The sequence below is a fragment of the Rhincodon typus genome, chromosome 4 (genome assembly GCF_021869965.1).
Source record: "Rhincodon typus isolate 14 chromosome 4, sRhiTyp1.1, whole genome shotgun sequence".
NCBI lineage: Eukaryota > Metazoa > Chordata > Chondrichthyes > Orectolobiformes > Rhincodontidae > Rhincodon > Rhincodon typus.
In genome coordinates, this window is record NC_063335.1 from 80,539,923 (window position 1) to 80,555,438 (window position 15,516).

The 15,516-nt window shown below is 42.9% G+C and overlaps 1 protein-coding gene across 1 annotated transcript in view; it reads right to left on the bottom strand.

Annotated features, from left to right (window-relative positions):
• The window catches only part of LOC125480948 (copine-3-like), a 46,285-nt gene extending 31,904 nt beyond the window's left edge, over positions 1–14,381 (bottom strand). Inside the window, exon 1 of the mRNA XM_048596142.1 lies at positions 14,277–14,381. Within this exon, the coding sequence (XP_048452099.1) occupies positions 14,277–14,381 (105 nt within the window). The remainder of the gene's footprint in view (positions 1–14,276) is intronic.
• Positions 14,382–15,516: the final 1,135 nt, after the last annotated feature.

Genomic DNA, 15,516 nt, shown 5'->3' on the forward strand with positions numbered 1-15,516 from the left:
TTCAATTGCATTAAAACCAATCTACATTAGTAAATAAATTGTTACTTGTTACTTAGAAAGTGAATATCAGGGATTTTCTTTCATTTGACCACTCTTTATAACATTAATAAGGTGAGGCAAGCTTCTCTGGGTATTTCAGATTTAATTATGAGAAGGGAACCTCTACTCCCACCGTAACAGATTGGGGGCTTGTGTTTTGGTTTAATTATCAGAGGGGTGCAACCTCCCCCTTTGTAACAAATTCATTAAAATCAGATAATAACTTGCTAGAGAAAAAGAGATTAGAATCACGTGGACCTTGTTAACTACAAGGTTCTTGATTGGGGATGTTAACCTGGGCCAATCAGGAAAACCTTGGCTGACCAGTATAACCAGGAGATTAGAATCTCCTTAGTTGAGGACTCACTCTGAGTTGGCTGGCCGGTGAACGAGTGAACGAAGGGTGACTTGGTGACAGGAAACTGGCCTCTGTGCGGTTATTTCAGGGATAGTTCATTATTTTAAGTCATGGAAAATGTTTAATCCCAAATCAATGTTATTATTTCCTTCTTACTGTGTATCTCCTCATAGGTGCTTATGATTGGACTACAGGCTTTTCTCTGATCTGGCTGCAAGTTGAAGTGATTTTGAAACTCCTTGTTAATGGGACTGATTGTATATTTTAAATCCACTTCTCCAGTTGTGAGGTTCATGAAAGGAGGTACACTCTCCAAATTCAGGATTTGCTGATTGATATTTTTAATTAACTTGTTCAGACAAGTAACAACACACCTCTGGAGCAAATGGGAACTCTTACTTCTCGGTGCTTGTTTTATGTGTATTAAGTCTAGGAATGGGGACAGAGAGCTTAGGTTACATTCTCGTGCATGCTGTTTTCTTTCTGAACGTTATTGCCTCCCTTTCAGCTGCTATCTATTTGTTGAATGCAAGCAGAAGCAAGTGACAAGTTGTATGAACATACCAAATAGGAACGAAACTGACCCTTTGCGCCCTCCAGTCTCCTTTTCCTTTCAATCAGATGATGGTTGAGTTGTTTGTGTTTTGAATTCCACGTTCATATCTATCCCCATAACCTTTGATCTCCCTGTGTAAAAGCAAATCAACCAAAATATTTAAATATTCAATGATCCATCCACCTACTGCCTTCTGAAGCAGAGAAGTTCAAAGTCGCACAATCTTCTGATAGATAATAAATTCTTATCTCTGTCTTAAATGGATGACCCTTAATTATAAAACAATGTTCTTAGTTCTGAGCTCAACCACAACAGAATAGTGACTGTATTTTCACTAAGTTCCTCTCTCCCTTCCACCTCCTGACTTTTAGGTATTACTAAAATGTTTTTGTATGCTTTTTCGTGAATACAAAAGTAAAATACTTGTTCATTTTATTCAGTTTCCTTAAATCTCCATTCTACCCTCTCAAATTCACTTTCCTTACCATTGTCCTTTTTAAATACTTGTAGAAACTCTTGCTATCAATTTTGATAGTCCTAACTAACTTCTTTTCATACTCTAATTTCTTGATTAACTATTTTTCTGCCATTCTTTATATCCTGACCTCGACTCCCCTTTGCCCAGTTATATCCTTTGTGTTTAAATTTGGTATTTTCCCTAACTTCTCCATTTAACCACAGAAGGTGGCATCTCCCTTTAGAATTTTGCTTCATAATAGGAATATACATGTGCTGACTATTCTGAAATATCCCCTCAAATGTCTGCCACATCATTTCTGTTGATCTATCCCATAGCCTAGTATGCCAGTTCACTTCAGCTAGCTCAGTTTTCATGCTTTGCTTAGACACTCAGTTTTGTGGTCAGACTGGTGTTTGAGGTTTTAAGACAATGTTAATATATTTGGATTAGCGAACTGAAGTCACAATCATCCCGGATTTTATTTAATTTCCCACGGGTACATTATAAGTAAATTATCTTGGAGATGGAAATTCTATAAAGCAAGAAAAGAACAATGACTGTTGTGAGTCAGATCATTGATTGGATATTTTCACAAAGTACATTTTTGTTGAGCTGACATATCACGTCAAGCAGAAGGAATGTATAGGAATGTACAAAACCAGAAAATGTCTGCAAATGTTCAGTTAGTCAGGAGCAGAAGGAGGCGAGAGTGGACTCCATGCTGCTTGGAGGAGCTGGGACTGTCCCAGGGGCAGAATCTGCTCAGTGCTGCTAAGAGCTCAGGTTCACATAAACTCAGGAGCGGTGCTTGCTTAATACAGATGGGCACGTTGAGCTCGCAAACCCAGAAACAGTGTTGGCAGTGGAAGCTGTGATTGTGTTTGAATTTGGACTCAAGAACGTAGCCTGGCCAATGCGCGGGTGTGGGGTGGTGCACAGTCTTGTAGGAGGTTAACTCGGCTGGGAAAATGACAAAAGAAGCGATTCCCGGGAGCAAATTTCAGAGAATTTTAGAACAGTGCACCTTTAGGTTTAAGATTGTACCCTTGGAGTTCAGATAAAGGAGAGATGCTTTCAGCTGGGAATTCAACTAGCTCATTAAAAGTGAGGAGCTCCATCTCCTCAAGAGGGACAGAATCTGAAAAAGATTTTTGTGATTCACTGACATTCTGAGGTTGTGAAAGTCACTTTAGAATTAAGTCTGTCCAGTTTTTGAAATCAAGTAATGCAATTTTTAGAACTTGACATTCTGTTGCCAACATGGATTGCATCAGCAGGTTGTCTCGCCATCAGATTCACACTCAGTCCCTTTAGGATCACATATGGTGCCAACACAAAGCACCTACTGAAATTCCATGATTTTTGTCTCCCTTATTCTAGAATGTAGAAATTCAGTCACACACTTTCCAAAAATCAACTCTATTCCCCAAGTATTTTGTGCAAACCAAGTTGCAGAGCGTGAACAACAGCAGGGGAGATGCCCTCATCTCCAACGGAAAATTTGAAAAGGAAGAATTTGAATAGTAATGCTCAGCTGAGAGTCCAGTCTTCATATAAGCATTACCTCAGTTGTCACAACTAGGGAGACAGGTAAAGGGTACCTGATTTACAGCTTTATGATAATATAACCATAGAAACCATCAAAATGTTACAGGGCAGAAAGAGGCCATTCAGTCGATTGTGTTGGCACCAGCCAAAAGTGGGGAAAAAGACTTAGTCACTCATTCTAATTCCACCTTCCAGCAACTGGTCTTTGCTTTGCATGTGACAGAATTTCAGATACAAATCTATTTGCCTTTTTAATCAGTTGATGGTTTCTAACTCTGCCATCAAACTGAGCAGAAAATTCCAGACACCAACCACCCTCTGGATGAAAAAGGATTTCCTCATATCCCCTCTAATCCTTCTACCAATCACCTTAAATCTGTGCTCCCTGGTAAATGACCTCTGTGCTAGGGGAAACAGATCTTTCTGGTCTACTCTATCTAGGCGCTTCATTATTTTGCACTCCTCAATTAAATACCCCCTCAGATACCTGTGTTCTAAGAAAAATAATACTCGTGCACCCAAACTTCCATCAAAGCTACAATTTTCAAGTATTGGCAACATTCTTGTAAATCTCGCCAGAGTCCTTGCTGTAACTGTGGTGACCAGAACTGAACATAATTCCAGCTATGGCCTAACCAGTGTCTAGTACAATTTCAGCTTTATATCTCTGGTTTTATATTACATGCTTCATTCAACAATCCAGGAAAGGAAACCATTTCTTATTGTTTCTTTATGGCTTAATTTATCTGTTCTGCCACCTAAAGGGCCTGTGAACATGCAATCTAAGTTATCTCACTTCTTCTACCCCTCTCAAAATCCTGTTTATTGCGTACTCCCTAGCATTTTTTTCCTTACTGAAATGTAATCGCATGCTTACCCAGATTGAATCCCATTTGCTACTTTGCCACCAACTCAACCAAACCATTGATATTATTACGGAGTTGACAGCTACCATCCTTAGTATTAACCACACAGCCATTTTTCTTGAGACAAAAGTAGAAATCGCTGGAGATACACAGCAGGTCTGGCAGCATCTGTGGGGAGAGAGCAGAGTAAACATTTCAGGTCCAGTGACCCTTCTGCAGAACTCCGAAGGATCACTGGACCCAAATGTTAGCTCCACTTTTTCTCCACAGATGCTACTAGACCTGCTGTGTTTCTCCAGCACTTTCTGTTTTTATTTCATATTTCCAGTATCCTTAGTACTTTCGCTTTCAGCCATTTTTTATGCCATCTGCAGATTTTCCAATCATGCCGTCCACATTTAAGTCCAAATCATTAATTGCAAGAACGAGCAAGGAATCCAACCCTGAGCCTTGTGGAATGCATCATGGAACTGTTTTCCATCTGCAAAACATCCATCAATGGTTACAGCGGGCCAAGCAGCATCAGCGGATCAGGAAAGCAGAAATTTTCTGAAGAACGATCCCGACCCGAAATGTCAGCTTTCCTGCTCCTCTGATGCTGCCTGGCCTGCTGTGTTCCTCCAGCTCCACACCGTGTTATCTCTGACTCCAGCATCGGCAGTTCTTACCATTTCATCAACGGTTACACTTTGTTTCCTGTTACTGAGCCAATTTTGAGTCCAACTCAACACGGTCCCCTGCATTGAATTAGCTTTTACTTTCCAGACTAGTTTGCCATGTAACACCTTGTCAAGTGTCTTACTAAAATCCATGTAGACAACATGCAGTGCACTATCCTAAACAGTGCACCTTATTACTTAATTCAATTAAGTTAGTAAGATGTGGGCTTCCCTTAAAACTGCCATACTGACAATTTGTGCCTTATGACGTGGCAATCTACCCTGTCTCAGAATTGATTTCAATAATTTGCTCATCACTGAAGCCAGGCTGACTGATCTATAGAGTTTTGGCCAATCCCTGGTACCCTACTTAAACAATGTTACTATCTCCAAAATGGTCATTCCACTGCTAATTCATTCACTTGCCCAGCTTCGGTTTCGAAGACTAAATCAGGAATGGCATTGCAGCATTGCATTCAGATAGTGTGGCAACCAGAACTGCATGCAGTCTTCCATCTGTGGCCGAACCATTGTTGTATAAAATTGTAACAAGATTTCCTTGCTCCTGTATTCTACAACCCAGCTAATGAAGGCAAGCATCCCATACTGCTGACACCTTCAGGGATCATGTCATCTCCAAACTTACTAATTACACCTTCCTGCATTCACATCCAATTCATTAAAGTATGTGACAAACAGCAAGGGTGTCAGCACCAATCCCTGTGGTATAGCGCTATTCACATGCAAAAACAAAATTATAGACACAAACCTCCACTGTAACCATTGCCTCCTATTTGTGAGCCAATTATGGATTCAGTTTGCCAACTTGCTTTGGATCCTATGGATGATGCACCTGGCACTTGTGGAAAACCAGCTTTTTGTGTTGCCTAACCAGCACTCCAGGCTAGCACCATAAAGGTTAAGTTGAAAATAATGACTTATCTGAATAAGGAGTTAGGAAGTGCATAACAAAATCTGCTAAAGCCATGGGCTCCGCTGCTGTCCACTGCCTTGATTTGATTGTTTTCCTTCATGATAGCTGCTTTGACCCTCATCTGGCCCCTTTCCTGCTTGTTCCTTCTTTTAAGACCTATCTGTCTCACTGTCCATACAAATTCAAACTTTCTTCCTGGACTGAAATCCTTGAAGATCATTTTCTGCTCCAGGGTTCACACTGACTGAGCAGGCTATCCAATTTCTAAGCCATTTTGTCCTTGGTAATTGCGTTACCTTTTCATTTGAAATGTTGGACTGTTTGTATCATGAAATCTTCAAATTCTTTTGCAATTAAACTACTGCTCTGCTGTAATCCTACACAAACAAGCTCGGAGCCTATGTTTGTTCTGGTATGCCATAACTGTGACATCACAGTGCAGAAATGTCAATGAAACACTCCTTCAACTTTCAACAATTTCTGTTTTTCACACAATTCATTTTTGTTGTTTCAGACATAATCCAATCAGTTCAGGTCCATACAAAGATGTGCCCTGTGGAAACTAATGAATATCATGTTGTAGGAGTGAGATTCTGAAAGGACTATGCTGAACCACACCCTCACACTGCAAATGTATTGCTACCTGAAAGTCATTCCTTACAACTGTACAATTTATCTGTAACCTTCTAATATTGCATTCAATTCTGGTCGCCACATTACAGGAAGGATGTGGAGGCTTTGGAGAGGGTGCAGAAGAGGTTTGCCAGGATACTGCCTGGAATAGAGGGTGTGAGCTATGAGGAGAGGCTAGAAAAACTCGGGTTCTTTTCTCTGGAGCGGCGGAGGCTGAGGGAAGACTTGATAGAAGTCTATAAAATTATGGGATGCACAGATAGGGTTAACAGTCAGAATCTTTTTTCCCAGAGTTGAAATGCCTAATACTAGGAGGCATGCATTTAAGGTGAGAGGGGGAAAGCTGAAAGGAGATGTGAGGAGCAACATTTTTACACAGAGTGCTATGTGTCTGGAAATCACTACCAGGGATGGTGGTGGAGGCATTACGATAGGGGTATTTAAGGAGCTTTTAGATAAGCACATGAATATGTAAGGAATGGAGGGATATGGACCAAAAGTAGGCAAAGGGATTAGTTTAATTTGGCATCTTGTTCAGCACAGCATCGTGGGCCGAAGGGCCTGTTCCTGTGCTCTACAGTTCTATGTTCTATGTTCTTCTATGAAATCTGGAACTATCTGGAAATTGAGACGGAATTATAGGCCAGGCAAATCGCATTTGTTGTTGTGAGTTTGGAGTGTATCGTCAGTAAAATACAATTTGGAGTCTCCCAATTGTCATTAGTATCTACTTCCAACATCACTGAGCCCACTTTTTAAATTGGTTACCCACCTATCGAAGCCCCCGCCTCCCACCCCACCCCCCACTCCCAACCTCCATGTCTTCCCAACCTCCATGTCTTCCCATCTGGTTTAGGGTCCCAGTTGCTGAACCCACCTTCTCACTAACCCAGAAACACAGATGAGTGGATGAGCTTCAGAAATGACAGCTCCTGAAATGTTTGTTCCCCGTTTGACATCAGCCCTCTCAGGTGTTTACCTGATCATGATGGCAAACTTCTCCTTTGCTAGCATCTTTGGAGAAAATGTTTCCAGGAAGATGCACAGATTAGTCCGAGATGTTGCTGCATGTAGATGTGTGAGGAGGTCATAGTCAACCCTGGCTGCCATAAGCTCCCCTGATGTTACTGTACAAACCCTTTCAAATATCATCCATCCTGCGAGGGTGATCACAGTAGTTGTACATAGATGCAGTGCTCATTCAATGTCCTTCTTTTCATAAACTCTCAGACCACTGTCTGCTAAGCCAAGAGAAGGCATCTCTGGAGGTGCTATTGAAGGGCAATGAAATTCTTATCAACTGCTCACTCATGTGGTTAATTCATGCTAGGTGATTCATGTGATGCCATATCCCTACTCCCATTATCTGGATCCCCGACTAAACTCTTTGAACTGATATATTTGTCAGATGTAACTGGTAATGAATGTATCATCATTTGAGAAAGAAGATTTAGTGTTTCAGAGGAAGTGAAGGTCTTCCTCAGTCATCATCTTCTCTCATTATGTTCGTATTTCCACTCATTTATCATCATTCTTTTCCCCATCATAGAATCATAGAATCCCCTACAGTGTGGAAGCGGGCCATTCGGCCCATCGAGTCTACACTGACCCTCTGAGGAGAATCCTACCCAGTCCCACCACCCTATCCTAACCCTTTAACCTTGCATTTTCTCATGGCTAATCTAACTAGTCAGCACATCCCTGGACACTATGAACCATTTAGCGTGGCCAATCCATCTAACATGCTCATCTTTGGACTGTGGGAGGAGACCGGAGGACCTGGAGGAAACCCGAGCAGATGCAGGGAGAATGTGCAAACTCCATAAAGGTAGTTGCCCCGGGTAGAATAAAACTTGGGTCCCTGGCACTGTGAGGCAGCAGTGCTAAGCACTGACCCACCATGCCGCCCCAAAATGACCCACCCATGGAAAGTGAGGAAATTTAAGAAAGAAAGACTTCCACTCATGTAGCATCTAGTACAATTTTAGAATATCCCAAAGCACTTGACAATAAAGAAGTCTCAGCCATCTAGAGGAATGTCCAGCATAGGAAGAAGGTCAATGTCCTTCTTCACTCCAACACCAATGATACCTCCCTCTCACTCACTCTCAATAGTGCCTACACTATCTTTCTCACTCACTCTCATGCACACCGACCTTCAACACTACAAACTCTGCCTGCTCTCTGTGCTGCCTACTCACTCACTCAGGACATCTCCCCACCTGCATCAAAAGTATTAGCTGTGCAACCCACTTTCATCTCTTGTCCCTCATTCTAAGAGGAAAATAGTCCACAAAAGGACAGAAAGAGTCAAGATGAGCGGTAGACTACCTGTCATTCAACTATTATGAGGAGAGATCCTGACTGCAACCACTCAAGGTGGTTGACTGTTCATGTCCAAGCCCAAGACTAGTATCTGAGGCTGCCCTTGAATTACACTGCCAGGAGCCCCTGAACAAAGGCTATACCCCTTGATGTGACTGAGGCTCGCTGACAACTATGACAGGCTTCCTGGCTTTGTATTTGCATTAGATGGTTCGGCAAGCCAGCAGTATTCTGAGCCTGGTATCTCTGAATAGAGGGGGAAAGTACACAAAGGGATGGCAAGGCAAGACAAGGGAGAAATGCTGTGAACATCCAGATGTGATGACTGAAAGCAAGTGAAGAGTCCAAAGATGCAGCTTGGTCAAGTCCATGAGCAGGATGTGTGTCCCCTGAGTAAGTGTCCCACAGTGTCCCCTGTGTCCTTACTGCAACATTACAATGATAGTTAAAGTGCAACCGAGGAGCAGCATCAATGTGCAAACGTGTCCTGTAAGTGGATGGGAGATGTGTCATGAGGGTTCTTAGAGGCTGGTACATGGTGGTTGCCAATGTCCACAGATATGGGTTGCACTTGCCTGGTGCCTATGGAGACTCCCCTGAGACATTGGTGCAAGGGCAATAGGGAGAAACCATGACTAAACACTGTTAGGAAGTACCTTTCTACTTTAATACAATCTCCAGCACTTGGCCAATAGTGTTGTATGTTATGTCGCTTCAAGTGATCATCTAAATACTCTAGAAATGTGTGATGGCTCCTGCCTCTACCACCCTTCCAAGAAGTGAGCTCCAGATACTCACTACTCTCTGGGTGAAAAAATTCTTTCTTAAGTCACATCTAATCTTCCTGTCCTTTACCTTAAATCTATGTCCCATTAATGATTCATCCACTAAGGGGAGAAATGTCTTCCTATCTACCATGTCTATGCCTCTCATACCTCAATCTGGTTGTCTCTCAACCGTCTCTTCTACAAGGAAAACAACCTCAGCATAACTGAGTCTCTCTACGTTTTTTGATCCTCCAATTTCTTTAAGGGATCTCACAACTCTGGATTTCACAGTTCAAGCATAGTCTTCCCTGAGACCCCACGGCAGTGGCTTTAAACCTCAGAAAATACCCTTAGTCAAGATCACTTCCAGAACTCCATTTACAACTGGATTAACTGCCTTTTATTGGGAGGATGACTGTCGATTTCTCCATTTAGTTTCCATACAGGCAAATCTTCTGGCTGCTTTTCCCTCACTGACTTTGTCTTTTTTTGAATACCAGCTCCCAGCAGGCTGCATCATGGATCTAGGGCTAGCATTTACTCTATTTCGGGTCTGCTTTTCTTTCTCAACTTGCAAAGTGTTTATAACCTAGTTGACACAGACTCTCAATTTCTCAACCCAACTTGCCTACTGGTTGAGCCCTAAGTAAATTCACAGACATAACTCGAAACAAAGAATCTCATTAGAAGCTGAAAAGTTCCACCCATTTCCATGGCGCCTGAACAGTAGGAGCCATATTTAATTGAGAGTGTTCATCATGTGGAGCAAAAGGTCTGCTTCCTTTTTGTGTGACTCTGTGATTCTTTAAGTGCTGTCACAGAGGATGTATAGACAAAACATTCGGGAGCAGCCATCATCAGTTTGGCATCAGATTGTGTTCAGGTGATCATTGTGTGGAGTTTCATTTTTTCCTTGCATCTGTGGGAGGACTGGGCCACAGCACAAAGGAGAGGGTCAAGATCAGGAGTGGAGTGCCTGAGCAGTCATGTGCTAATGCCTGCAGAGGGGAGGCACTCGGACTGGCTGGAGAACAGTCGCGGATGGTGATTAGAGTCGAGCAAAGAGAGCGAGGAGGCTTCAAGCTAATGCATCCGCCTTTGGACCAATGGTGATTCACTGCGGGTTTGGAAGGGAGAAAGAAACGGGAAGGTCCTTTTTCTCTAAGTGTTTGTGTTCTCTCATTCAAGTTTATACACAACAAAGTGTGTTCAGCCATATGGAACTGAGCTTTGCAATCCACCGCTCAGGATGAGAATGAGGATTTCTCAGAAGTTGGAACTTCACATCATTTCCACACATCCTGCCGCAGCACAGAGGACCTTTTGCCAGTGGGTTCGCGGTCACAACCAGATCACAAGCTGGTGAGAGTGTTACAGATAACGCTCAAACAGCTAACAGAGGCTATGACAGCTGAGGCCCCTGACAGTTGCAGGACTATGGGAAGTCAGGCTGCTTATGAACTTCTGCTGTTGGGTGGAGTTGCAAAGAGAAGTAGGAAAACAAAGGGTGGAGCTTCCAGAGGCTATCAGCAGACACATGCAGAAGGCGGAGGAGTCTACTCAAGAAATATGTGCTGCCATGACACAGGCAGATGAGCACACGGTGACCTCCAACTTGGTGACTGTGGTGACAGGTTGGACAGCCAGTTTAAGCAGACCACTGAGATACCTGTGTGCATCGAAAGGGAGGAAGACCAGCAGCCAACCATGCTGAGGGCCTCACCTCCAGGCTTTCAGAGTCTGACAGTGGCTTCTAAGTCCCTCTGCTGGTAACCCAAGCAGCTCCAATAGTCACAGGGATTGAGCGGAGTCCTGCACATGTTCAAGAGCCCCTCTGGCAGCTTAAGGACTCCTGCAAATGTTATTCCAGACTTCAGGGCAACCCCATGAACAGCCGCTCTCTCCACACCCCCTGCAAACACTGGAATTGCACTTATAAGTGTGCCAAGAGCACCAAAACAGAATGGAGGTGGGAAGCCGGGTGGAGTTGTATGGGCACAAGTGTTAAGAATCTGTATATGTTAACAATTGATATTAATGATTGTTCCATTAAATTGTGTTTACATTTCAAGATGTGGCTATGCAGTGAGTAGATTTTTGTTGTTTAGATCGTATACCCTTGCATCATTATCTGCCAGTCTGAATGGGGGGTAAAGCAAAAGCTGCTCATCTCCTTAGGTGTCGCCTTCTCCAAACACGGAGAAAATTGTACTGGACTTTTTTTTTATTCAGTCATGGAACATGGGCACTTCTGCTGTCCACATCGATTACCCATCCATATAAGTCCTTAAGAAAGTGGTGGTGAGCTGCCTTCTTGAACAGCTACAGTCTGTCTCCTTTAGGTAGACCTGCAATACTGTTGGTGAGTGTAAAGTGAAAGGGAATGTTCTGCTAATCTGGAGTGGTGTTTTTAACGGGCAGGCAATTCAAGAAGTTCTGTACCATCCAGAGCTTAGTTGACACGCTATCTATAGCCTAAGCATTCTCTCCCTCTCACACTGGCACACAGTGGCAGCAGCTGTGGGCCATCGGCAATCATCATCACCATAGAATCCCTACAGTGTGGAAACAGGCCCTTTGGCCCAACAAGTCCACACTGATCCTCAGAGCACCCCACCCAGACCCATCCCCCTATAACCCACCTAATCTACTCATCCGTGAACACATGGGCAATTTAGCATGGCCGATTTACCAAGTCTTCTTCCACAGCACCTGGATCATCTTGAAAGACAAGGGCGCCTGATGCATGGGAACATCACATACCCTGATTTGGAAGCAATTTACCAATCCTGGTATTCATAATGCCTTCAGGAAATTTCAACAGTTACAGAAGGATACAGATTGGAATGGAGTGAAGGGTTCATACTAAAAGTATCTTCTGCAGGCTAAAGAATTTATTAAGGACATACTGAAGATCTGTAGGATAATTTGACAGGTTAGGTATGCAGCATATCAAAGAAGAATAACCACTGAATAAATAGACCTTACATGTAAACAAAAGAACACTGAAGTTATTGTTGGAGTATATTTAGTCACTACATGACTATAACAATACACCTGGCTGACTTTAATTCCATCTCCTGTGCCCCCAATGCCCCCAGCCGCCTCCCCACCCCCACCCCCACCCCCACCCCACAAAGAAAGTTCTTTATTACCTGTCTTGTGCTTGCTCAGGTTTCTCCAACTTTTAAACAACAAAGCCCTGTTTCTTATTCAGTGCATTAGAAAATCTAGCTGTGAAATCTGTCAAAGACTGTACACTTTTGTGTTGTAGCGGAGCTGATAAAGAGATAAGGGCTATGTCCTCTAGACAAGTATTGTTTTACCTCCTTGATATCGGTATCATCTAGCACTAATTTATGTCTCTGTTGTATGTCCTCTTTGTTGTACTTGCATGCAGAGAGAATCAAACCTGCATTTACCAGTCATTGAAAGCAATATACGAGCATTTGTCAATTTCATGCCCTGATGGATTTTAATTATAAAATGTGAAACAGAGGAGAAATGTGATCTAAGCAAGTTCAGTGCAATAGGTGGCTGAAGTCACAAGAGAAGGGAATGATTTATAAAAGTGAATGCAGTGACTGGAAGGCCACACTGAAATCCAAAAAAGTTTCCAAGCGTCTTGGGAGCATAAGAGGTACAGAATGTAAAGTGTTAATTATCTGAGAATTGCACCCATTTCAAAATATCCATTAAACTCCAACGAAACTGTGTGCTAGCAGATGATGCATTAACTTCTAAAGAGGTGCATGAATATAAATGAAATCAAAAGCTGCTGACCTAGAAGTTTTGCCATTTATGCCAGAACTGCTACTGACTTTATCCACAAACCTTGTCAGCAATATCAGCTTTGATTGTGACTTTGGCTTCTTGGTTAGGAAGCTAAGACAGAAATTTCTAGGCCCGAAACATCAGCCTTCCTGCTCCTCTGTTGCTGCTTGTGTTCATCCAGCTCTACATCTTGTTATCTCAGATTCTCCAGCATCTGCAGTTCCTACTATCTCTAAGACAGAAATCTACCAGCTACCATCCATTAGTTTCAGGCAGTGAATCTTCTTTTAGCAGTTTCAGTGAAGCGATGGCCCAGTGCTATTATCACTGGACTGTCAATTTAGAGACCAAGCTATATCCTGGGGACCCGAGTTTAAATCCTACCGTGGCAAATGGTGGAATTTGAAATCAACAAAAAAAACTGAAATTAAGAGTCTAATGACCGTTAAACCGGGTCAATTGTTGTAAAGACCCATCTAATTCACTAATACTCCTTAAGGAAAGAAATTGCCAACCTTGACTAGTCTGGCCTCCATGTGGTTGGGATGGGCAATAAATGCCAGCAATACCCACATGCGAATGAATTTTAAAAATCCTTTTGTCATGGAATCCTTACTTTGGAATTTACACAGGTTACTTGTATATGCTCTTATAATGGAGTTAGACCAAGAACAGGTGGTAGAGCATTCACATACGAGACAATCATAGAATCCCTACAGTGTGGAAACAGGCCCTTTGGCCCAACAAGTTCACACCCCCTCAAAGCATCCCACCCAGACCCATCCCCCTAATCTACACATCCCTGAACACTATGGGCAATTTAGCATGGCCAATCCACCTAACCTGTACATCTTTAGACTGTGGGAGGAAACCAGAGCACCCGGAGGAAACCCACACAGACATGGGGAGAATGTGCAAACTCTACACAGACAGTCACCCAAGGATGGAATCGAACCCAGGTTCCTGGTGCTGTGAGGCAGCAGTGCTAACCACTGAGCCACCGTGCCACCCCTTCAAGGCTTCATGAAAGGGGTAAAGACCATCTAGGAACTAACCGTCTACTAAAGTTCACAGACCATTTTGTTTCTTTGGAATTGTATCAAAACAGCACATAATTTTTTGTGATTCATGTACCTGGACACCCAGATTCCTTTGTACGTCAGAGCTCTGCAATCTGTCTCCATTTAAATAATATGCTGATTTTCTATTTTTCCTGCCAAATCTTTTGGTAAGATGGTGGAGGAGTAGGGCTTCTGAGCCCAAGGGCTCGTCCACTTAGTCCACTTTTCTTTTTGTTTCTTTGCTGTTATTTCTCCTCCCTTCTCTTGTTTTTTTTTTCTCTCTTATTTAGTTTTACCTTTTGGTGAAGAGCTTGGGCATCAGCAATGGTGGGTAGGCCCAGCAGCACAAACTCATAGCAGCGACATCGGAGTCGGGTTTGAGTTCCTGGCAGCTTCTGCATTGTCAGGGCAGTCCTGGCATTGACTCATATCTGCTACGGCTGAGGCAAGTTTGTGATCCTGATGACGTTTGCATCCAGCGTAGATTCAAGGAGGCAGTGTCTGAGGTGGGTTTGGGCTCAGTATGAGACCAGGCAGCATCAGCAGTGGCTACATTGGCAAGGCTGGCCTGAAGCAGACTCATGGTGGTGGCGGAGTCGAGTTTGGGCCAGTGCAGAACTGGGCAGCATTGGTGGCTTCTGCACTGAGGAGGTCCATCAAGGACTCAGAGCGGTGAGAGTTTCATTGGAGGCAAGATGGCACTGGAGAGTGACGACTTTCATTTCAGTGGTGGCAGCGTGGCAAAGGAGAATTGTGCCTGGCCACCAGGCCCATGGCCCATGACAGAGCACTTAACAAGAAGGACTGTAAAGTTGGACACTTTTTCTTTGTTTCTTAATTTTTATGCCTTTTTGTTCCATGTTTTTGTTTATTTTCCTGTGTTTTAAGATGGTGCCAGAGAGTGGCGTCACTATACAATTTTTCTTGTAACAAGATACATGTGATAATAAGTAAAATGGACAAGTTCACAATTTTCCACATTATGCTTCATCTGCTAATGTTTTGCCTGCTCACTTAAACGTTTGCAGGCTCCTTAGATTCCCTTCACTTTCCTTTCTTTGTTTCATTGGCACATTTAGCATAGATTTGGTTTCTTCATCCAAGTTTTTATGTAGTTTGGAAATAATCGAGGCCACAGCACTATTCCCTGTGGCACACCGATCTTCACAGCCTGCAAACCCAAAAATAACCCATTCACGCCCACCTTCTACTTCTTATTAGCCAAAAAATCCATTGGTCATGTGAATATGTTACTCTGAACATCATGAGCGCTAATTTTGGCAAGTAACCTTTGGAGGGACACATTGTCAAATGCCTTGTGGAACTTGAAGTACATCCACTATTCCTCTTTATCTACATTGCTTGTGACTTCCTCAAATAATTCCAATAAATTAGTTAAACATCTTTTTTTTTACAAATCGTACTGACTTTGCCTGATTGTGTTAAGATTTCCTCAGTGCACTGCTTAATAATAGATTCTAGCATGTTCCCTTTGATAGATGAAGAGCATCTGGCCTGTATTTTCCTGCTTTCTGT